At 51.0% G+C, this 24,108-nt stretch overlaps 1 protein-coding gene across 1 annotated transcript in view; it reads right to left on the bottom strand.

The window, feature by feature from the left end:
- Positions 1-24,108, bottom strand: part of LOC123806827 (phosphofructokinase, platelet) — a 55,133-nt gene that overhangs the window by 10,910 nt on the left and 20,115 nt on the right. The window contains exons 3-16 of the mRNA XM_045820209.1: positions 23,303-23,380; positions 20,095-20,284; positions 18,938-19,103; positions 18,197-18,241; positions 17,892-18,000; positions 14,933-15,028; positions 12,627-12,719; positions 11,808-11,933; positions 10,213-10,277; positions 9,627-9,696; positions 9,267-9,413; positions 7,242-7,312; positions 5,651-5,738; positions 4,889-5,041 (exon numbers count right to left, since the gene is read on the bottom strand). Of these exons, the coding sequence (XP_045676165.1) occupies positions 4,889-5,041; positions 5,651-5,738; positions 7,242-7,312; positions 9,267-9,413; positions 9,627-9,696; positions 10,213-10,277; positions 11,808-11,933; positions 12,627-12,719; positions 14,933-15,028; positions 17,892-18,000; positions 18,197-18,241; positions 18,938-19,103; positions 20,095-20,284; positions 23,303-23,380 (1,497 nt within the window). The remainder of the gene's footprint in view (positions 1-4,888; positions 5,042-5,650; positions 5,739-7,241; positions 7,313-9,266; positions 9,414-9,626; positions 9,697-10,212; positions 10,278-11,807; positions 11,934-12,626; positions 12,720-14,932; positions 15,029-17,891; positions 18,001-18,196; positions 18,242-18,937; positions 19,104-20,094; positions 20,285-23,302; positions 23,381-24,108) is intronic.

Raw genomic sequence — 24,108 nt, 5'->3', positions numbered from 1 at the left:
CTGACTGTGCATGCAGAGGCGCAAAGAGGGACACTTGGAACCTCCAGCACCCAGTGGCTGGTGGCTGCTTTAAGGGTCTATGACTGTATTTTACCTGCAAAGAAGCAGAACTACAAGAAAGTGAAGTTCGGGGCTCATGGGAGCCTCCAACTTGGAACAAGGCCATCACTCTACTGGGAGGCTGAGAGCAAGCCCACCTCCAGCCAGTAACTTCACTGAGAAAAGGAGTGAGAATCTCAGATGTGGCCATCAGTTTAAGGGCAAGAAACTCAGGCAAGTGGGCCTAGCACCAGCCCTTCCTGGCCTCTCTCTGCAACCTTATTTAACTCCAAACAATAGACTTGGACCAAAACGGCAGACTTCTGAGAGGCTGTGCCACCCTGAAAGGAGATCTCTGTGACCGTCGGGGCTTTGTACGAGCCGTGACTAACAGAGGCTCCGCGTCTCTGCTGGGCGCTCTCTGTGACAGCCCCCTGCTGGGCCACCTTTCCCTTCCCTGAGTGGGGAGGGTCAAACCCCACAGCAGAGGCCTCAGGTCCACTCACTGACCACACAGACGTGACAACGACCAGAGCCTGGCCTTGAGTGGACACCAGGTGGGCTGGTGGCTCAGAGAGAGGCATCAGCTCCCGTGACAGAACAGGGATGCCAGCCCAGGGGCAGGGCCTGCCGGGCCCCTGACCTCTAGGAGAACGCTGTCTTGGCCCCTGAAGCTCTGCCTACTTCACAAGGAAAGATGCCTCCTGCTCTTATGGAATGTTCTTACTCACCCATCACTTAACACTGTCTCATATCCTTGACTCACTCTGAGATCCCTAACAGTCCTTGCTTCTGGCCTCGGGCACTAGCACAGGCCTATGGGCTCTCAGCTTCTCATCCAAGTGGGACAGAAGCTGGGAAAAACTACCATGTCATGGAAAGTGTGATATAATCTCCCACTAATGGGGAAAAAAAGGAGTAATAATAACTTTGGCTCATTCATTCTGGAGGGCCAGCCAGGTTTCCCTGTTCAGTTTCCCCTTGCGGAGGAGAGAAAGACCATCCAGGTTCATCCTGCGAGCTGTGCTCCTGGGGCAGGAGAAACACATGGGAAGGCAGACACAAGGGGGCATCCTTACCTCTACAACTGCATTTAGGGCGGTGTCACAGCCCACACTCAGCTCTGTGCCAGGGACATTGTTGCTAATGTTCGCAGGCAGGACGCAAATAGGGATGCAAAACTCCTGGTGGTCGCCACGAGCCTGGGCGAACATGATTGAGCTCCGGAAAGCCTGAAGCAGCAGTGTGGGTGGTCAGCTGGTGTCTGGCACTTCACTTGCCATCAGCAGGCAGGCTGAGCTCCTCTGAGCATTGTCAGTGGGGAGAGGAAGCTGTGAGCTAGTGCTATGTGGGAGTAAGGTGACCTGATGGGGCCCTGGTGCAGGCCTCAGGATTGTAGGCCTTGGCGTGGGGATCGTCAGGGTAGGGGGCATGGGTGCGGGCCTTAGCAGGGCACTCACCACCCAGCACAAGGGGATGCAAGCAGGAGGCAGCAAAGCAAGGCCGGAAGTGGCATCGAGGTTAGTGATGGCTGAACAGCTGGCCTTTCTCGGCTCTCCGAGGTGATGCAAGCCAATTAAGTGAAGAATCTAAGGGCTACCCAATCTGGTGACTTCTCACAGTAAGCAGAGCTAGGATCTGCCTGCCAGGACTCAACAAATGACCCCACATTAGCGATGCAGCCACCATGTGGCCCCGCTGGAGACCCACAGTCACATGTCTAGAAGGCTCTGCTCTGTGCTAGGAGGAGCCCCTCCCTGCATGCCCCTTTGCGAAGCAGCATAGAGGAGACAGAGCCCCAAGATGCTTTGGAACCCCATGGTGAAATCATTCGGCTCTGGTGTTGAAAAAGCCAGCTGTTCTTGGGGACACGGCAGAGATTCGGATCGCCTGCCTCAAGTGTTAAAGTAACGCATTAGTACACAGGCCCACTCTCCACCATCCTCAGGCCCCCGAAGCTCTAAGCACAGCCACAGTTTGGTGGGCATTTGTGGGCAAACAGGTCCATGTATTGTCTTTCTTCATCCCGCTAACGTGACCACTGTGCACCCTGCTGCAGGAAGGTCACATGGGAGGCAGGCTGGGACCCAGGCCTCCGGGAAGGGTGGCTGCCCCTGCTGGCCATCAGGTTCCAGGACACCTGGGGCCTGAGAGCGTGTGGGTGGTGGACCTGTGGTGGGTTAGTCCAGGGAGCCAAGGAGGCAAGGAGGGGGTCACTCACCCCACCCATGTCCTGCCTCAGGGTCCGAGTGGAGACAAGTCACCATGTCATGAAGTGACACTGGACATTGGAACTGTCCACCCAAGAAAGACTGGGTGGATTTATAGGCAACAGTTCTGGTTTCCAATCTCTTCTATTGTAAACTTGGCTGACAGCAGGGCTGTGACCCTGGCCCCTTGCATCTTCCCGGTAACAGAGCCGCATGCACAGCACTGTGATTGACTCAGTGGCATCTGGTCCTGCGGTGTGGATGGCATCCATCTGAAGCAACTCCAAACACCTGATGCCGGAAGTGCACTGGGACCTGCTTCCCGCACGGCACCTGTGAGCTAAGTGCTGGCGAGAACGAATGATTGGAGGACGGCGACTAAACACGCAAAGACATGAGAGCTGCTGGCCTGAGACTATGTCAGCGTTCCTCACCCTCAGCACCTTTGACATTCTGGGCCAATGGCTCCTTGTTTGGGGTGTGTCCTTATACCATGGGGGTGCCACCCATGAGATGCCAGAGACACCAACCTTGAACAGTTTTGAGGACCAAAAATGTCCCTGGGGGCAAAAGTTCCACCAGGTGAGAACCACCCAGCTCCCTGACCAAAAGGAGCCATTGGTAGTGGAGATGCCCCAGGTCTGCACCCCAAGTGTTTCCAGGGCCAAGCTGTTGGCACTACTGTTGTCAGGGCACCAGGATACAGGCCTGCAGGTGACCTGTCTGGGAAAGAGCAAGTGAGCAAGGTGGACCCACTGGTGCCGCACTTGCTCTGGCCAGGGATCGCCAAGGGCTCCCGGATCCTCCATTGTAGATCAGGAAGGATGCAGAGCACCATGTTCCACTGGCTCAGGCCCCTGCCGCCAGCACATACCCTTCCCCTGTCATGGCTGCCAGCCCAGCCGAGTTGCGGTCTGAATCTCAACCTCCTGAGAAGCATTCAACTTCGTTTTGGCTTTAAAAGACAGAACTCTGGAAGAAAGAGCAGTTTCTACACGCCGCACCCATACCTCACCCCCTGCAGCCTCAGGGGACACGGAACAGGCCCACAAGGAGGTCCCCCTGACTTCCCACTGCCCCAGACCACCAACCAGAACCAGAACCATGGCGCCACCAAGACCACCTGGTTCACGCAGCAAATGTGGCCTGGCCTGTCACCAACGGAAAACCACCAACATCATGAGTGATTACATTGTCTTCAAGAAACAGAATGAATACAGCACCGAATTTAAAAGGCCAAGTAATAAACCTCAAAGACTCTTTCCCAAAGGAAGCAAGATGGGTAATTTGGAGATGGGTAATCTTCCCTGTATATTTTAGTTTCCCAATTTTTATGAACACACGTATAGTTATTAGATCTTTATAATCTTGGAAAAAAATATTTGTAGCAGAGGAGCCTGGAATCACACAGTAGGAGAGCCCCATCTCCATGCCTGAACACACGTATCAGACACCGCGAGGAACAAACGGCCATGACAGGACCTGCAGGTGACACCTCTCAGAGCCCCCCTCCCCTGCCCCCCCGACCCCACCAGCGTTCTGTTGTGGTAACAATTAAGAAAAATGAACTTCCAGCTGCGTTTACTGCAAGCTCAGCATAATCAGATCCAAATTCCAACAAAGGCAAAGAAAAGAGCAATACAAGCAAAGATGAAGTTCATTTTGCAACAGACAGGACCTTGCAATTCACAGTTGAAGATCCGTCGGGAGAGGAGTTAGTCCGGAGCAGGGGAAGCAGGGATGGCAGTCACAGGACGGCAGGAGCAGTGCCAGCAAGCAGTTAGGGGTGCACACGGGATGGGCCTCCAGTGTGGGGACACGGTGACACGGGACACGGCTTTTTAGTGAAAACAATCGCAGAAAGTTTAGGAAGCTCAGAAAACAACAAACAAGCAGTAAGCATTACTTACCATTGACTTTTATTTTAAAAGCATTTTTTTTTATTTACCAGCACTGGAAACAAAACTGATGTTGTAGGCTTAAGGAAAAATAATCTTAGAAAATCATTTATGAGATCTAGGTCTCAGAAGGAAAATAAAACTTCAGAATTGTCTGGAAAAATTTAGGAACCAAATTTAAAAAAAATGCATTCTATGTCAGGTACTGATCTCCAAGCTCCCACTCGGGTTCCCAAGTGTGACTTGCAAATATGATGCATCTCTCTGCTGCTGCCATTCAGCCAAGAAAGAACAGCCCTCACACAGCACCAGTGTTGCACAGGTGTGATTTAACGTCCGCGGTCTACAAGGGACAATGATGCTGGCAGGCTCAGCCAGAAGAATGACGAACACTAAAGGTGGATTCAGGTGGATGAATAAAATTACTAAATATTTAGCTCAGGTTCCATCCTCAAACATCACAGCAGGGCCTTCAGACCCCGGATTCATCATAGCAAGGTGACAGAGGCTAGAAGTAAATTTTGCGGGACACGTCACCCTGGCCGCAGCACAGGAAAAGAAGAGGTACGAAAGTTTGGGAGCTGGAGCAGAGACGGTCAGACTTTTTAAAAATACTTTTGTGGAAATGAACAGCCACCCAAGACCTGGCTCGGGTGTCCAGTGTGCTGGTAGATAAAAATGGGCCAGGCGCCCTCAGTTAGTGCCGCTCCATCAGCCTGCTTTGCTGCCACACAGACTTACGTCGGTGATGGTGTTCAGGGCAGTGTCAGCACCGATGCTGAAATCAGACCCCGGCACATTGTTGGACACGGTGGCGGGAACCATAACCATAGGGACACAGAGCTCCTCGTGTTTCCCCCGGGCGGCGGAGAGTTCCAGCAGTCCCAGGTAGGCCTATGGGACAAGCGTGCACAGTTGGGGTGAGGGGATGCAGCAGAGGGGCACCAAAAAGCTGCTGGAAAGTCAAGGTGGAAACATGTTAATGTCACAACAGGGGGAGCAGTTTTTGAAGCACAAAGGGGCCCATGGGATATCGTCACATAGAGACAAGACTGAGTGTCTCGTTGGCAAGCTGAGTAGTCTGAGACTCTTGCATTTTCTTGCAGGGAAATCATGAGGTTTTCATGGGACTGATCTTGGTTGAATAGAAAAAAAATTAAGGTCTATAGTCCGATATGGGATTAAAAACATGATCTGGCCATACAACTTCCTTCATCTCTAAATAGTAAATGGGCTTCAAATTCAAGAGAGGGACTCATTTCTACAGACTCGGAAAACACCGTAACTCACTGAACTGCTGCGCCCCGGTCACGGGGACAAGTGTCACTTTCCTCTGGGAGAGTCTCGCCACCGGTTACGCTCTGTGTCACAGCTGTCCAGCGGCAGTTGGGTTTGGGGCTCTGTGACCCCAGTTCACAAGGAGCTTGGTGGAGCCGGCACAGGCCACACCACTGAAGCCTGCTGCATGGATGAGCCCACCAGGGAACAGACACAGCGACGTACCTCAAACCCCCCGATGATCAGCAGCGCGCTGATGCTGTGGGTGCGCATCTGTGCCGCAATTTCCTCCAAGTACTTCATGGGGAGTGTCCTAAAAATAGTTAAAGAGACGGGAGGTCAGACAGGCCTCACACGGTGGATGAATCACCACGTCTGTGGCAGAGCTGGGTGGCACTGAGCAGTGGGAGGTCTGCCCCCTCCTGCGAGTGGCTGGTGGACAGCAGGGCCAGGGACCACCCACGGCAGGAGTAGCCAGGGATCAAGGCCCGAAGGAGTGTAGTTTCAAAAAGAAACAGGGAGAAGCTTTCCAGCTCTCCAACACCTTCACCTCAAAGGAATCCTACAGCCTCATTAGTTAAAAAAAAAATGAACCACAATAACTTGCAAACATTCACAACAGATATCATTTAAATAGAAACATCCAGTTTGTGCTTTATCCAACCTAATCTTTAAAGTCACCCCCACTCCTATTTGCTGTTCTGTTTTATCACCTGTTGCAAACATAGCCAACAAGTGAAGTCAGACAAACGTTAGCTCTAAGGGCCACCTGACGGCCACCCAACCGTCTGACGTGCAGACTGGAGGAAACAGAGTGTCCGCCCTGTTGGCAGACTCACAAGAAGCCGTAGGGTGAACATACGCAGGCCGTCAGGGCACACAGTGGGCACGACGTCAACGACAAGGTCCCTCCCAGCATCTAGAGGAGAGCCCCTGCAGCATCGTCAGGAGCCGCTGCCAGCTCTCCCAGAGCCATGCCAGGATGGCGCAGTGGAGCGAACGGCGCCTGCCAGAGGTTCACCAACGGGCTGCAGGGGCTGCCCCTGATCAGGGCATCAGGGGCACGGGGCAGCAGTCACTGGGGAGAGCCAGCCCTGCAGACACACCAGCAGCGGGGGACACGAGTGCCCTGGTTTCGAAGCAGAATGGAGGGTGGGGCAGTATCCGGGAGACAGTGAGCTGACACTCATATGGGATCCAATATTTACTAGACTTACATACAAGTTGTTTTCCTTCCATATAAAATGTGATGAATATTAACTTGCACTCCCGAGACTGAAGATGAAAAGACTCAAACTTAATATTAAATAACAGCGCCTGGTTAAAATACATATTCCACCACCACCTATGCTGGAAAACGGAAGCTCACTATGATTCAGGAAGCGGCATTTTGTGCTAGAATCCCTGGGGCCACACCTGCGGTAGCGGGAACTGGCCTCCAGGCCGGTGCGACTCAGGCCCGTTCCCACTGACACTAAGCCACTGTCAAACATGCTCCAATCCCGGTTCACACAGCACGGTCCCCGTGGCTCAGGGACGTCACTCATCTGCATCCCCTCAGATGAGCTGGAGGATTTCTGCCCACCTTCTGGTTCTCCAAGTCAGTGGATACATGAGGTTTGGGGAGGAAATAGTGCACAAGTTACCTGCTACATCGCCTTTCAAGGGCACGGTTCAGCCTCGGACCCTAACCTAGCCCAGGTGGGGCCAGGATCACCCTCCTTTGGGACCCCTTACAGCCTGTGCACCAGCTACTCCTCTAGAATATGGCCTTTCTTCCTCCTCAAAGCAGGTCAGAGTCAAGGAAGGAAATTACCGCTTTGTCCCAAGAATGGAGCCACCTTGTCCAGTCCAGCCTCCGACATCCGACCATCCGATTTCTTTTATCTAAAGTGCAAACAGGGAATGAGATGGCCCAAGTGAGAAAGGGAGGGAACTGGAAGTATTATAAAAAGCTCGGAGCCCGGCACCCCAAGAGCTGCCTGACAACAGGGTTTGTGTGCGGTAGGAACCGGCTTCCATCACACACTGAGGGAGGCAAGGCACAGACCGGATGCTAAGATCCAACCACCAGACAGAGAACCCCGCCGCCTGCCTCTCTGCCTCTTAGTCCCCAGTCAGCGGCACAGATGAATTCTTTAGTTGGCCAAACTCTACAATGGGGAATTAAAGTAAAACTTAACATTATTATTTTTTAAATGGACATAAGGTTAAAAGAAAACTTCTTTAATTAGAATTTAAAAAACTAAAAGGATAGATGATACCAGCTAGGAGTGTGCACCCTCCCCTCAGCATGCCTCAGTCCCCTGGGCTAGGGCCCCCCTCTCACCTCCTAACAGCAAAGCCCTTCCTTGTCACAGCCCGGGGACCTCTCTACGGCATAATTTGGAACACCATCTGTAATCTCACGTCCCCTAAATCTGCATCTTTAGCCTGTGCATCTTGACCCAGAACACGATCTCTATCTGCTCACTGGACACCTCCCCTAGGATGCCCACCAGACACCCCATTAACATCTTGGACTCTCAGCATCTTTTATTCCCTTGTGTCCATCAGCTGCAACTCAGGCCAGAAGCAGGCCCTTCTCCTCCTTTATCACCTCCTTTTTTTTACCCCTGTGCACATTTAGTGACCACATTCTATTGTCTCTGCCTTCAAAATACATCCAAGACCCTAGAAGACGTCTCAACGACTCCACTGTTGCTAGACTGGACCAAGCGCCCCACACCCCCTGTCTGGGTTAGCCTGACTAGTTCCCTATGTCCCACTTCTGCCCTTCACAATCTGTTTGTGCTAGACCCCTGCTCATATCTGTCTTCTCAGAATAAAAGTCAGAGTCACCACAATTCCTATGAAGGACCTGCCCTGTCTCCTTCTCCATCTCCCCACGCCCTGCTGCAGTTACACCAGCCCCTTCCATCTCTGACGACCCTAGGCCTTTGCATGGTCCTTCGTCTGCCTGAAATAGCATCTCAATGTCCCCACAGGCCATTCACTCAGCCCTTTGACCTTGAGTCTGAAATGACCTCCCAGCAGCATCTGCCTTTAGCGTCTCAGTGCAGAACTCCCCCACACAGGGCTCACCGGGCCTTTCCCTGGGTGCCTCTCTAGCACAGGGCACTTCCTAATATGCTCTACAGTTCATCAATTTTTATTTACTCTCATTTCCCTCCTTCAGATGAGATCTCCACGGAGGCAGTAGTTTTGTCTGCCTTCTTCATTAGTTTAATTCCACAACCTGAGAACTCAGTAAATACCGTATTTTTCAGACTGTAAGATGCACCACCCCCCACCCCAAAATTTGGGAAGAATAATGGTTGTTAATGCTGCTTTTGAGATCTGTTTACATTTACATTGGTGAAATATTATGTTATTTATGTTATTAAATATTTTACCACATTTTTTGCTTCAAATTTTTTTCCCTATTTTCCTCCTTTAAAACCTAGGTGCATCTTATGCTCCAAAAATTACGGTACTTGCTGAGTAACCTGGTAGAGCAACACTGTGGACCAGGACGCGCTTAGTCAAGAGTGTAGGGCTTGCATCCTCATCAGGCTGTTTGCAACCCTGCATCGTGTGACCGCAGCCAAGTTAATGTGTCTGTGTGCAGTTCTCTCATAAGGGAAATGGGGATGACATGACGGATGGATGTGAGATGTAAACAGGATGACACATGTCAATCCCATAGGAGTAGTGAGGCCCTTCCTTAGGGTGGGATCCTGAAGCAGAAGACGTCCTTAAAAAACAGCCGTTGTGTTCCTGATAGAGCCCAAGGTCCCCGTTTCCCCTCAATGTCCCCGTCCAAGACATCCCTTCACCGGCTGCCTCCTGGGGGACCCACCTGGCCTTTGGCGAAGCCCTCAAAGCCGTCGTAGACGGCGTACATCTTGTGTCCTTCGGAGATGCCGAACCGCACAGCCGAGCGCACAGCCGCGTTCATGCCAGCAGCCGGGGCACCCACATTGATCACAGCCACGTTGAAGCCACTCTGCAAGATGGGAGACACGTGGCACCTGTCACAGGTGGGTCAGCGCTCCATGTTCACCCGGGAGGGAGCCCTGCCCACCACCAGGTGCCAGGAGTGCGTGGCCTAGTGCAGGGAGGTGAGGGCACTGTGCAGGGCGGGAGGCGGCCCAGGGACAGGGCGCGTGGGGAGCGTCAGGGACACCTCTGGAAGCTGACATGCAGCATCGTCTCCTACCTTTAGGATCTCGGAGCCCGGCATCATGATGGAGAGCCGCTTGTAGGTGTTGAGGTTGCCCTCAAAGCTCCTAGAAGAAAATGACACTGTTGGACCAAACCTAGAATGTGTGTGCACAGGCAGGACTCACAAGAGGTGGGGAGCAGAAAACAATGGTGCTGGGGGCAGAGGGTCTGCAAATGCTGCTCTGTCCCTCGGGGGCAGGGGGCCCTGGTGTTACCCCGTGTCCTGCCTGCCCTCTCGGGGACATAGGTACATAGGACACACATTGTGTAACTGGGCTAAGGGACAAAGGCATCCAGTGCTTCCGTGGTTTCTTTGCCAACACACTAGCCACTTGTCCTTGCTGTCTTAATCTCATTACATTCTGACGATCCTCACCCCCACCACCTCAAATAAACAAAGGTATAAACTGTTTCCCCTGACCAATCATCTCGGCCCTCCACCTGCAGAACCGGCGCTGGCCTGCCATCTTTGTTGCAACTGCGCACAGTGAGACAGAACAAGCACAGCCTCGCAGGGCCTCGGGAGGGGCCAGGCTGTCGAGCACGCGTTGCCACACCAGAGTCTCCTTCAAAATACTCACCTTCCTCGGAGCTTCACAGCATCCTTGAACTTCCTCTCATCCATTGCCTTTTGGACATCCTGGGTCTTTAAAGAGATGACAAGAGGAAGAAAGCCAGATGCAGACTCAGTGCAGCCTCAGACCCACTTCGGTGCTTCCACCTCGCTCCCCTTGCCTCCCGCCTTTGCAGGCAGGCAGCCTGGGGTCAGCAGTCCTCCCTGGGCTGCAGCCGGCCTGTCACTGTGGTGACCCATTCAGGCCGCTACGTAGAAAAGGATGAGGTGGCCCTGCTAACCAATCCAGAGCAGCAAGTCCTGAATCTTAGGAATTCGGCTCCACGAGAACAGAGCCAGAAGGAAGGTCATCTCTCAGTCTGACAAACTCCCAGTCGGAGTCTGGTGACAAAAAAGAAAACAGGACCACGTGCCCTGGAAGCTGGGGGAGCCAGATGGGGTCTCAACAAGCAAAGGAGAGCAGCTTAGAGACAACGCGCCTGACTAGGACCTGGCCTCTGCCCCGTCCACCTGCAGACCATGGGCAGGTTTAGTTTCCCCAGCTGTTCAATAAGGAGAACACCCCCACCTGTAGGGCTGTCTTTGGTTATAAGACACACTGGACTCAGGGAAACACCTGGCAAAGGGCAGGTGCCAGTGAAGGGCCCGCTGTGAGCCATCTGGCTGAATTGCCATAACATGTGGCTGTTTGAAGAACAAGCCAGATCACACCTACATGTTTGTCTGAAGGAACAGACACTAGACATAAGAAATAGGCTCAGAATGGATGACTGCACATAGTTCAATGTCCTGATTCTCTGGAACCTGTCACCTCATTCTCTCACAAACACATGCACACACACAGACACACATACTCATGTATGCATACACACAGACACATGAACACACATGCAAGCACATGCAGGCACACACACGCTTACATAAAACACATGTGGACAAGCACACACACAGAGGTTTAATTCCCTCCCATAGGGTTTTAGAAGGGATGTGTCTAAGTAACTTCCAACATGTCCCATGACTTAATTAGTTAATCACCTCTCTGTATGTTATAAAATGCATGTACTTTAGAGCCACTGAGAAAGACCAAGTAGGACAACAGTCATCAACAGACTTTGAAAAATAAAAGGTAAGAACAGTTTCTAGTGCAACTCCTTGCTGCCTCCCCTGGTGGACAGTGAGGTGGGAATCACAGCCCGGGGCCTGGAGGAGGCGGGTGCGTGCTGGAAGGCCACCTGAAGGGGCCATGCCAGGGCCACATCACAGACTTGAACATATTGGGACAGGACAGAAGGAGCGGCTGAGATCTGAGAGGCCAAGGACGCCCTGCGCCACCACCCACCCCAAGACCTCTAGCAGCCCTTTTCCTGCACTTCCTCATCAGCTTTTGGCAGAAACCCTCGAGATCCTCCCAGCAGGATCCTCCCTAACAGTACAATCTGCCTTAGGGAACTGGTCCAGAAGACACAGAGCTTGCTGCCACACCCACAGGCAGCTCCGAAGTCCTGATTAAGGTCACTTAATTCCCTGTGTGGCTTGTTGGCTACAGACAAGGGGACAAAGGTACCTGTGGGGCTGGATGCCCCTTCCCCTGAGCCAGCTCACCATCTGCACGCACTCCATCAGCGGCAGGCGCACCGCCTGGTTCCCACTCAGCGACACCACGCAGGCCGGGGTCTCTGGAGTGGCCTGCAGAAGGGCGACGACAGCCTCCACACCCATGCGGCTGGCCTGGAAAAGACATTCCCGAGGGTCAGACAGTCCACCACCTGGCCAAGGCCGCACTCCCCCCGGAGATCCCTGAGGTTCCCCCAGGCACGTGCATTCACGGGCCCAGGCCCCTCTTACTGAGACAGCCCTGTGGTGTCCTAAATACATCCAGCCTCAACTTCCCTTCTGTTCTCTGGAATTGAGGCCCAATTAGGTAGCAAAGTCCTTCCTGCTTAAGGCACATCCAACAAAGAGATTTAGTCTCCACTAAGAACTAGCCAGGAGGGGAAGGAGAGGAGAGAGAAGAGGAGAGGCGGGGAGGGTCTGCTATACGAAGAGCTGTGAAGATTCACAATCCAGGACCTGGACTCTGGGCTCTGCTGTCTCCCGGATCTGTTTCTAGAAGCCTGCAATGAATGCCAGGCCCCCGCATTCTGAGCCTGGTCCTGGAGTCCCTGTCATCCACAGCTAGGGTCCACGTGGGCTAGGGTCTCTCAGAGTCTGGGCCACTGGGGTCCTGGAAACCCATATAGTCTGAGTCTCACAATGAGAGCAAGGGCCCGGGCACCTCGGAGACGAGCCACATGGTGGACAGACGCTTTCACTGGGTTGCACCACTGAACCACTATCAGTCTTTGCAGCCAGATGCTCCCTTTACACTCCAGAAATGCTCCTTTCCTTGTGATTTGCTGGACATTTTCCACTCTTACTTACCAAAATCCTGTCAAAGGCCGACGGGGTCCCACCCCTCTGCACGTGTCCGAGTATGGTCACTCGTGTGTCGTATCCCAGCCGTGTCACCACCAACTGCGGGAAATAACTCCGTCAGGGGACACAGGACACATGCAGGCAGCTCGGCTCCCACTGGGGGACAGGTGCTGGATCTGAGAAATAGTTTTCTACTCTTTCTTCAGATCTATATGGGAAACGTTCTGATTCCTGAATTTTGGTTCTTGAAGGAATACTTAGTTTAATGTCTAGCTGAAAAATTTTAAGATGATGCTTCATTATCAAATAGAATTTCTATTTTTCCTACCTCACAAATGACCATACATAACATGATTTTTAAAAAAAAGTTTGTATAGCTTGTGTTGAAAGCATGGTTAGTACTTTATAAAGCTGTGAATGTCTCCTGCATCACCCTACATTTGTGTGGCTGAGTTAGAAAAACACAACAGTCTCAAAGTGCCCCCAGGCCCGGGCTCCTGCTCCCCAGGAGCAGGGCTGGGCGGCTGGGACAGGCCATGTATCCGGACCTTGTTCACTCCTGTCAAACTAGTGGGGTTGGGCTCTGAATTCCACCGTCCTTCTTGCTCAAATGGTCCATGGTTCAATCTCAACTTTGATTAAGTGGGAAAGCAAACCCTTTGCTCTGACTTTGCAGATTACTTCTTATGACACACTACGCAGTCAGAAAGTCATGAGCAGAGGAGGAGCAGGCCAGGTACAAAAGGGCGGAAAGCCCCAGATGCCCAGCAGCGGACGATTGTAGGGTGAGACCTCACTTCCAGGGTAACCCTTCCTCCCCTAACCTATCACTGGTCATGCAGTTTAGGCACCCTGACCTTCCATATCGCTGGTCATGCAGCAGACCCCTTTAGTGGAGGAACAAGGGGGTCTGAGAAAAACCTCATCTAACCTTCATACCAGCCCTTGCACGACCACTCCCTTAAGCATTAAGCCCTCAAGACAATGACTCACATCAAATAATCTCAGGAACAAAGCCTCGAGTCTGTGGACCACAGAGACAGACTTTGGTCCAGCTAAAGATAACATCTGGACCTCAGCTGCATTTCAGCCCCTGGCCCAGAAAAGCAGCATGGCCAGGCAGGGTGACACTGAGGCTGATGTCAGAACCACCTGTGATGACAATGACCCCCTGCCCTGGTGCTGACCAGTCAGTGGACCCTGAGGTGACACATCTGGAAAGCTGATGAATATTCTACACAGATCCTCCAAGGCCTCCGGATAACAGCCCTCAAAACAAAGGACCCAGCAAGGCTCCCTCTCTCTCTTGAGCACATCTGCACCTTTCCTCACCCCCTACTTTCCCCAGTACTCTCTCTCTCTCTCCCTCTCTCCCTGTCTCTCTCTCTCCTTCTCTCTCTGTAGCACACCCTCAACTGTCCCCCTCTCTTGGGCTCATGCAGCCCAGCTGGCTCACTTCTTCCACAGCCCACTTCCACCTCTGTAACTTTCTAAATAAACTTTTGCTTGTATTTGAGTCTTGGCTTTGGATTCTTTCTTAGCCAAAACTCAAGAACGGAGGTCTAACATCTGGTGCTGTTCACCACTAACACCTGGAAATATTGGCTGATATCTTTCACAGCTATCTCTCAATATTTTAAAATTTAGGTGCACAGCTGCTATGGAAATAAAGAAGGCAAAACAGAGAAACCAACTTTCAGAGCCAAGCTGATAACATCCTTTGCCCTGATGGGTGGCTTCAACCAGAGCCTGCCTGTCTGTCTCCCTGGTGTGCCCACTACACCAGGGAGACAGGAGGCCCTGCCAATCCTGCCACAGGCCTGACAAGCCGCACCCGTGGTTGAGCCCTGTGGCAACAGGACTGTGGTGTCAGTCCCTCTGCAGGCAGGGAGGGGCAGTGACTCATGTCCAACACTCAGCTTTCTTTGCAAGAGCAAGCTCAGCTGATGCTCCCGGGGAGAGGCAGGGCTCGCTCTTGGGGGCTGACCCTCATGGCGCTCAGGACAGCTGGCGCCCAGAGCTGGACCCTCCATTCCCACCCTTCCCCATGTCCTCTCTCTCTGTGTGGAAGCTCTGGACCTCAGGGATATCCCCAAAAATAACATGAGTGCCACTATCTCTCCAGAAGCTGGGAGCTGTACAATTCTCATGTCACTGAAGCTATGAGTCATTAGGAAAATAATTTTTACTATCAGGAATAACAAAAAGTGTTTTTAGAATAATAATGCCAAATCCACCCCCCGCCAGTCATGTTACCATCTCCCCTTTCCAGGCAGGTGGTGGTGGAGAGGGGAGAAACTGGACACACTCACGTCCTTGATTTGCTCCGAGGTAATGGGCTTATTTTGGGTATCGATTGCTCCTTCAGCAACAATGATGATATTCAGCCGTTTTTTCCGGGCCCGGTTCTAAGGAAACAGAAAGTGAAAATCCTCTAATGCCTGTAACGTTCTTAACAAAACCAGGGCCAGTTTGTCCCCATTGAGCTGGCCTCTTGCCAGGTAGAAACTGTGACCTAATTTAACGAACACTATTTACAAAGGACACAGGAAGAAGGTGAAGGTGCTCTGCGAGCAGGTGCAGGAGGGTGGGGCGGAAGGAACTCGAGGTCTGGTGATGTCACCACAGCGGTTGGCACCCACACAGCCCCAGGTTGGGAGGCTGTGCTGACTGACCTTGGACTGTGACCCCCACACACCAACGAACCCACAGCCTGGCTTCCCCAGCAGTCTCCACTGCTAACCACGCTGCCCATCTCCGTTGGAAGCCAGACTCCCAACCACCTCTCAGGATTCCTATCCCAGTCCAGAAATTCTATGCCATTGGGATCAAGTGACAGGGTTCCAGGCCCAAGCAGGGGGCAGGTGGGCACAGGGGAGAAAGTGGAAGGACTCAGAGCCCAGCCGAGTCAGAAGCTGCCCTAAGTAGGAACAGGCAGGCGGGCGCCGTTGTGAGACCTGGGCTGCTGCTGTCCTCACAGGCTCCGGGCAGTCCTGCAAGGATGCCCTGAGGTCATTCCCCGGAGGTGCTCTCTATAAAGGCCCCCCATTAAGGACCCTCCGGCAGGGGGTGTAAGCGCTGTGGGGTAGTGAGGCCCTGAGTGCGAAGTGCTGGAGCTGTGCCTGCCGGGCGCCCAGGGACATTGCTCAGAGTGGGCTGTCCTCATGAGGCTGCCCCATGCCGCAACCGAGGCCACAAATACATATGCCCTTTGGTCATTTTTTAAAATAGATTATTAATAGATATACTACACTTCAGAGAATATATTAATTGGAAATTTTCTAAAAGGTGTAAAGATGTGACTTCAAGAGTGATTACTGTAGCAACATTTGAAAAAGCAAAATCGAAAGGAATGACATGTCCATAAATAGGGGCTCAGCCAAACAGCCATTCTTCACCCATAAAACAATGTCCCCAAGGTGGTGAGAAATAATGGAGTTGTCCGCACACTTACGTTGGGGACATGGCCTTGTTTGTACAGGTCACGGGATGCCTGGGGATCCCCAGCTGGACTGACTCACTCACTCACTTGTCACGAAATTGCTAAGGAGCAGCATACTCCCCACACTACAGCCCAGGAGCTTCGGACACGGGAAGGCGAGGTGCCCAGTGTCCCCCTGGGGATGGTGGAACCAGGATATAACCCAGGCCTTCTAATTCCACGGAGTCTTTCCCAATTTGATGCTGAAATGCCTGTGGTAGGGGTGCCCTGGGGCCTGCATCTTGGGCCAATTTATGCAGAAAGGTATTTGGAAAAGTCCTCCCAGTGCCACATTAACAACCACTAAAAATGCACTACAGATGTAACAACATCAAGTGTTTTCACACACAGGTGAGTTTAAAGGTGAGAGGTGAGCATCAGTCCTCACTGTCAACACTCAGGGGCCAACATACGCTGACTCAGGTCCTGGCTGACAGTGCAGCTTATAGAGTCTGAAGCCCAGGGGACTTGCAGACAAGACCACATGGTTCCAGTTCCAGTCAGTGCTGCAGACTCAGCACTGACCTCCGACCGGCTGTGTGCGCACTTCCTGACAGGGGTGTTTGTTTCCGTCTCCAACAGCTGCCAGTAGACCCTGGCCTGTGATGGTGGTGTCCTGGGTCAGGCCAGATACTGTCAGGGAGGTGGAGGACAGCTCACAGAAACAGGCATGGGCCCTTGGGGGCTGTGATCTTATACAACGTCTCATGAGATGGTAATTAATAACATCCCCGGGGGCACACAGGAGTACACATCTAGGTGGGGTGCGGCCCTCATCTCATGCAACCAGCCACAGCTCCCCCAGTACCAGCTGGTTGGTGGAGAACGGTGCCATGTGTCCAGGCGAGGCCAAGAAACAGTGAACTTGTCCATCGCTTCCATGCCAGTATGTGTACTTTGGACATTCCCTGTGATCACAGGTCTATTTCCAGCTAAGAGCTCCAACTGCAAACAGGGGCCTGACTCTTCCAAGTAAGGAATTCCTGTCTTCAAATCTGTTACCATGAAGGTGATGGCAAGGTCTTACTGGCACCTGTGTCCCTGCTGTGGGTTGTGCTTATGTGTTTGCTGTATACAGCTGTAACTAGCCTATGCCACAGGCTCACATCCTTTCCCCATAGACCAGTGATAAGAGGGTTATAAAAATAAAGTGTGGGGAACTCCCCCTCACACTAGGGTTCCTGTCCCAAAAGGTGCTGTTTTAAGTGAGACCTCACACGCCTTCGTTAGAGGGAAATTTGCCTCACGTGAATAACCCATAGTGTGAAACACGGTCACACCACAACCTACAGACCTGAGGGGAAAGCCTGCTTCAAAGTAATTCATCAACCTGATGTCAGGCCCAGCACACTGGGAACACACGGCTGAGGGAACCCTCGTAACACGTGTCAGTGTCGCAGGATGTTCAGATTAGAGTCAGAACGCAGGTCTGTTCATACTGTCATGTGGGGCTGAAACAGAGACAGGTTTCTGCCCAACACCGATTGCTTTCCATAGCTGCGATCTCATGGTACCTCCTCCCAAACCAACTGCTTTGCATGGAAAACAGAGCTGACATCGCTGTTTCTCTATCACCTCACTCTTTGCAGCATTGGGAAGTAAATCCCCATGGGAACAGCCAATCAGCCAATACATGCAGGTCCCACACACCCAGGTTCACTTTAGAATCCGACAGTGTTCACCTGTCTAAAATTCTGTCCAAACTGAAAGCCCTAAGGGTACTCACAGAGCACGGCCAGCGCAGGGCAGGGAGGGTGGTTGGAAGCTGAGGGAAGCAGAGAGCGACTTACCTCTGACAGCTTGGTGCACATGGTCTCCTGCCAACCGTCTTCTGGAGGAGATTCTGGAAGGAACACCCAGTCCGCCCCACAGGCCAAGGCGCTCACCAGGGCAAGGTACCTACATGGAAATAGCAAGGACCCCATTAGGCTGCTGCTGGGTACCCAGAACTCAGCAATGGCCTTGGACAGATGGAATGCTGAACCTGTGTGGGGGCCAGTGGACCACCCCCTGCAGCATGTGCACTGGGGCACAGGGCTCTCCAGGGGGCCGTGGGAGGGTCCTTTCCGCCTGAATCGTGTCTGCACATACGTACCCGCAGTGTCTCCCCATGACCTCGAGAACGAAGGTCCTCTGGTGGCTGGAAAAGACAAAGGAGCACCCACTTACCACTGCTGGGAAGAGAACAGGGCACACAGAGACAAGTGCTGGCACAGCCAAGTCAGACAGAAAGGCTGCTCTGTGGTTATGGCAGGTGCCCAGGCCTCCAAAAAAGGACCCTTTTTCTACAGAGGCAGATGCTATCACAGGAGTTTTTCAAACTTTTGTGAGTAAAGGGGCACCGGGGGTGAGTGCACTTTCCAGGTCCACATTTTACAGCATCTGTTGGAGTCTGTACCTCCGTGGATAAAGAAAGCGCCACCACTTTATCCACACTTCAGGGCGTGGCCGGCTACAAATGTCGCCCTGCAGGGAGGGGGACTCGGACGCCTCCCCACAACTCTGACACGGGCTGTGGGGACACTCACACACAGCTTTACTTTCCGCCATTCCTGCAGAACTCTGGGCAGGACTTTAGACAATGATGATTTTTATCTTCTAAATTTTCTCCAATAAACACATTTTTCCTCTTTAATGCGGGGAGAGGTAACTTTATAAAACTGAAAGTAAAATGTCAACCTGAGAACAATTTTCTTGCCCCGTTTCTAATACTCAAGTGACAAGAGCTGCACCAGAACACCCTCTGTGGAACGTTCCAGAACCAGCACAAGCGTCTAGCCGCAGTGCCCTGGGTGCTCTATGCCACCCGCCCGCCCTCTGGCTCCTCCGGGCCTACCTCTGGGCTGTAGTCATGATGGCATCGACGACTTCAATGATCCGGTGCAAGGCCGAGTCCGTGCCGATGGTCATGTCGGTCCCGCAGAAGTCGTTGTCGATGGAGCCCACCATGCCCACGACGTTGAGGTACCCGTGCTTCTTTACCTCCTCCTTGTTGATCTTGCCTGCGGGGGACACCGCCACATGCTCCGTCACTGGGAGCAGCCCACGGACCTGGGGCACGTGAGGGGGAGACGGGAGGGCCATGCGTACAGAAACCCACGACTCCGAACACGGTTTCCATCTATTGTTCTGTTTTCCCAGAACTGTCCATGACCTAATTCTCCACACTCATGGAAATAAATGCCAGATGTCAGTGGAGGTGACGACAAGACAGGACCTTTTACAAACGAGAGTATGGGGCTGTAAAACTATCAAAGCAGGGAGAGTCTGCACAATGCAGTCTGTGGGTGAAATCTGACTTCTGTTTGGTAACAAACGGAGTGAATAGCGTAGCTTTCAATAAGGAAACATCACGATCCCAGCATTAAGTACATAAGAATAATATATAACCATGGAATTGATTTCTTATAGGCCTATGGGGGACTAGTCAGCTGGTGCTGTTCACTTAACGCCCTCAGAAAAGACTGAGGAGTGAGCGGATCTGCCCAAACGGAATCAGAGTGGTCAGGGTTGGGGGCAGCTCAGGCAGGGACTCAGGCAGCTATTCCTCTTCTTTGTTGCAACCCAGCCTGCGTCAGACCAGAGTACGGTGGACAGGAGCTGCTCTGAGACCCCTGCTGCCGGCATCTGGCAACCACTCACCTTCCTGGATAGATTTTACAGAACTCAGGGCAAGTGCTTCAGGGCAAGTTTACGCCTTTCATGAAGGGCTGTTAGTTCCAGCAACACAACTCTGCTGATCCTATTTTGTATTAAATTGGAATCATGTAGCAACATGTTTACCACAGTACACTGAAATAATTGATTCTGATTATTGCTATTATTTGAGGTCCAACGTAGGTCCTGAGGTTGTGGCTATAAAATCTGAGACAAATACCTTGGTGACAGTTAAACAGGCAGAATGGATGAGGTGAAAGCTCTCTGCTGGAAAAGAAGACAACCAGGGTTGCGGGGAGAAACCAGGAGAGGGATGCAGGGGATGCAGACACGCACCATTCTGGGCCAGCTCCTCCAGCAGCCCGCTCCACTCCTCCCGGAAGATGTTGGCCCCGGTGAGACTACCGTCCCCACCAATCACACACAGGTTGGTGATGCCCCGCTGCACCAGGTTGTGAGCGGCTTTCAAGCGGCCTTCCCGGCTACGGAAGGCTGTGCACCGGGCACTGCCAATAATGGTCCCACCCTGAAAAAGAAATGAAATCCTATTTATCTGTCTCCTAACAACCTGGTGGAAGGAGGGATAGATGAGCACATGTGAGTGCTGATGTAGACACGGGACTTTCCAAAGTAAGGGCTCCCTCATTTTAATCTCTTCAGTTGGTCCACTGTGGACGTCTGTTTTCCCATTTTTAGCTCCATCCTGGAATGCAATAGAGACAGTGGCTTCATGCCCAGGGGAAGCCAAGTAGGGTATGGAAACAAGGGCCACTGTCAGCTGAACATGCAGAGGAGAGTTTGCAAGGTGATGACAGCCACGCCAGAGGCTGTGCAGCGTGGGGCAGCAGGACCCCTGGACCCCGAGCTCCCTGAGCCTCAGACAGGCCCAGTGCTGGCATCAGCCTAGGTCAGAGAAGCACCATGTCTGGTGGCTCCTTCTGTTACTCAGAAATCACCATGCATGCAGGCAAAATAGGAATCTGTGACAAAGAGATTTTTTTTGACTACATTTCCCCAGTCCTAACCCTTCTTAAAGGTTAAATCTTAAAAAAAAATCTTAAGTTGGGCCATCCCAACTTCCATAGAGATAAGTAATGGCCTTTCTCCCTGGGTGCTTCAGAAATGAATTTCCAGTTGTATTTAGAAAGCACAAGGTTCCCTTGCACACGTCAGGGATGCACTCGTACAACCGGAATCTGCATGCGATCCTTCAAATGCATGCTCCCTTTAGAAAGCTCACTCATCAGTGATTCTGGGTTAATAACAGTCAGTGTGGCGGGACAACGTTATGACTTGCCACAGCACAGGTAAGCCTGGGTGGCAAGTGCAGAGCACAGAGCAAAGGTAAGCTGGTTCTCTGCCCTTTGATTTGACCAAGAGCCATTAATTACAGGGTCATGTGATTTCTAACAACTGGAAGCTAAGTCAGCAGCCCATAAACAGTGAGGAGATAACACGTCCAGGGCCTCAGGGAGGAAATCAGAATTGACTAAAATGCAGACAGGCAGGCCGGGCGCACGTGTACACACACACACTCTCCACAACCACTTGTGTACCTCCTGTCTTCTGCTCAGTCACACCAGCAGGAAGGAAATGCTCTTTTGCACACACGGTTTGCTGTCTCAAATTCAAACAATGCTGTCCTGATTTTTTCCAAATATCACTCTACTAAGTATTGATGGGTGCCAAACTTTCTTTGGTCTCTTTCTGGGAGAGAGGGAGTAAAGGTTCACTTGTAGACCTATGGGTCTGTGACCGGCATCAAACATGCACGCTGCTGTCATCTCCCCCGGGGTTTGGGAGATATAACTGATGTGCAGCGTGGTGTCAGCTCAAGGGCACAGTGTGAGGAGCACACATCATGAAATGATTACCGCAATAAGATTAGTTTATACATCTATCAGTTTGCATAGTTACCTTTCTTTTTTGTGGTGACAAGTTTTAAGATTTACTCTCTTAGCAACTTTTAAGTATAGAATACAGTGTTGTTAACATGTTTAAGGTATGTGACATGATGACTTAATGTATGTATACACTGTGAAATAATTACCACAATCAAATAAATGAGCACATTTATCACCTCGAGTAGTCACCTTTTGTGTGTGTGCTGCAAGAACACTTAAGATCTCTTGTCTTAACAAATTTCAAGTATATGACACAGTGTTATTAGCTAGAGTCACCATGCTGTACATTAGATCCAGAATGTATTCACCTTATAACTGAAAGTCTGTACACTTTGGCGGTCATCTACCCATCTCCCTGACTCTCCAGCCCCTGGCAAACACCAATTTATTCTTTGTAAGTGAGATGATAACAGAATTTGTCCTTGTCAGTCTGGCATATTTTATATTTAGCATAATGTCCTCAAGATCCACCCATGTTGGCCCATATTGCAGGAGTTCCTTCTTTTATATGACTAAATAATATTCCATTTATTTTTTAATATATTTTTTCCATAAATTTTTCATCCATTCATCCATTGCACTAGCATCTTCACAGGGAATGTACCCATTTGGTTCTTTCAGTGAAAAAGTACTCAACAGGCATCACAGATTAACATATACATTACAAAAGATAAAACCACAGGAACATTTCATGAAGTCCACTCCCTCCATGTGATCTCTTTATTTCTCAACTCTTTGGAGCCTTTGCTAATCTATACAGGGTTCTGGAAATTTTTTTAGGCATAATAAAACATAAACATAAAATAACAGGGCAGGTGTCTTTTAAATTCAAACTAAGCAGCTGTTTCTTTGCTGCTTAAGTTCCTTAAGTGGTGATTACCTCACCCTTGGGCACATTGAGGAAATCCATGCAGCCTGAAGCAGGCAGGGCAAGGTACTATGCACCCTCTAAACCCACAGCCCTTGGAGCCGCTGGCCCGGGTCTCTCCCAGGCTGTGATACCCTGAAGCCAAGGAACTTGAGAAAACCCAGCAGTTGCAGATATTCGCCACTAAACACAGATATTCGCCACTAAACATCGACAAACAGAACTGCCTCAACATTAATCTGGTGTAAAAAACACACACAAAAAAATCTGCTGCAAGTACCACCAGGAATGCTAGCTAGTATGTATGACTTTTTTATTGCAAGGATAATTCCTCCATTTGCATGATGTAAAGTGTTTTTATAAAATTGAATTAAGTGATACATTAAGAATGTTTTCTTCCTGGCTGGTGTAGCTCAGTGGATTGAGCGCGGGCTGCGAATCAAAGTGTCGCAGGTTCGATTCCCAGTCAGGGTACATGCCTGGGTTGCAGGTCATGACCCCCAGTAACTGCACATTGATGTTTCTCTCTCTCTCTCTCTCTCTCTCTCTCTCCCCCCTCTCTTCCCTCTCTAAAAATAAATAAATAAAATCTTTTAAAAAGTTTTTAAAAATAAAAAAAAAAGAATGTTTTCTCTCTTGTCAAGCAGGTAAAAATAAGGCCAGGCAGCACACTAATCTGTTTTAAGTCTGACGGGAGCACGAGGATCAAAGGTTTCAAACGAAGAGGGAAACTTGCTGACAGAGGGAACAGTCTGTTGAACTCGGCACCTACCACTTGCAGGATGCTGGACACGCTCTCCCAGTCTGCTTCCACGATGTTGCTGCCGCCGTCCACCATGCCTTGGTAGCCCTGAGGGAGAGGATCAAACTCTTTTTAAACTGGGTAAATGTTGTGGCATTAATTAATCCCAAACTACATGAAATGTAGGTACAAGTGACAATGAAGCTGAGTGCCTAGGAGCCCAGTGTTTTGCAGACACAGTTTGTATGAGTGTCGCGCACAGCAGGGATGGTGGGAAAGCCCCTTCAGTTGAACCTATAAGAGTGGGAATGCCAGCCCAGACTCCTCCATGGCTCTGTTGCCTGATGGTGCCTGAGAGACTGAAAAGGGACAAACTTACCCTGAAACTGTTTGTCATTCAACACAAACGTACTTGGTGTCAATCACAAAGCAGACATGAAAGCATTCCTGTCAGGGCCTCCCTCTGTCCAGGCCAATCCACGCCACTTTTGATACACATGAAGTATCGTTTACAAGCACAGCTGAACATCACCCCAATAACTCCACTGCCTTCCTTCCGATTAGTGACCTCTTACTATACAGCCTGTGAGTGAATTAGGATACAAGTGCACACTTTTGCCTACGACCCCAAAATAATCACCTTTCAACACTAAAAAGCATATCTCTTTTTACCTACAGAATATACAAGATTGAGAAATACAGAAACATTCATTTGCATCTTTATATAAGGGACTCACTTTCCAGGGCATCTACCCTGAAAAAGGAATAAGCCTTAACCTTTTACCAAGGTTCATCATAATAGATTATTACTATGAATTCATGCCCACTACACCTAA

Source organism: Phyllostomus hastatus, unplaced genomic scaffold (genome assembly GCF_019186645.2).
Source record: "Phyllostomus hastatus isolate PE091 unplaced genomic scaffold, TTU_PhHast_1.1 phas_scaffold_39, whole genome shotgun sequence".
NCBI lineage: Eukaryota > Metazoa > Chordata > Mammalia > Chiroptera > Phyllostomidae > Phyllostomus > Phyllostomus hastatus.
Note: the sequence above shows the minus strand (reverse complement) of the source record. Positions and strands in the feature narration are given on the sequence as shown.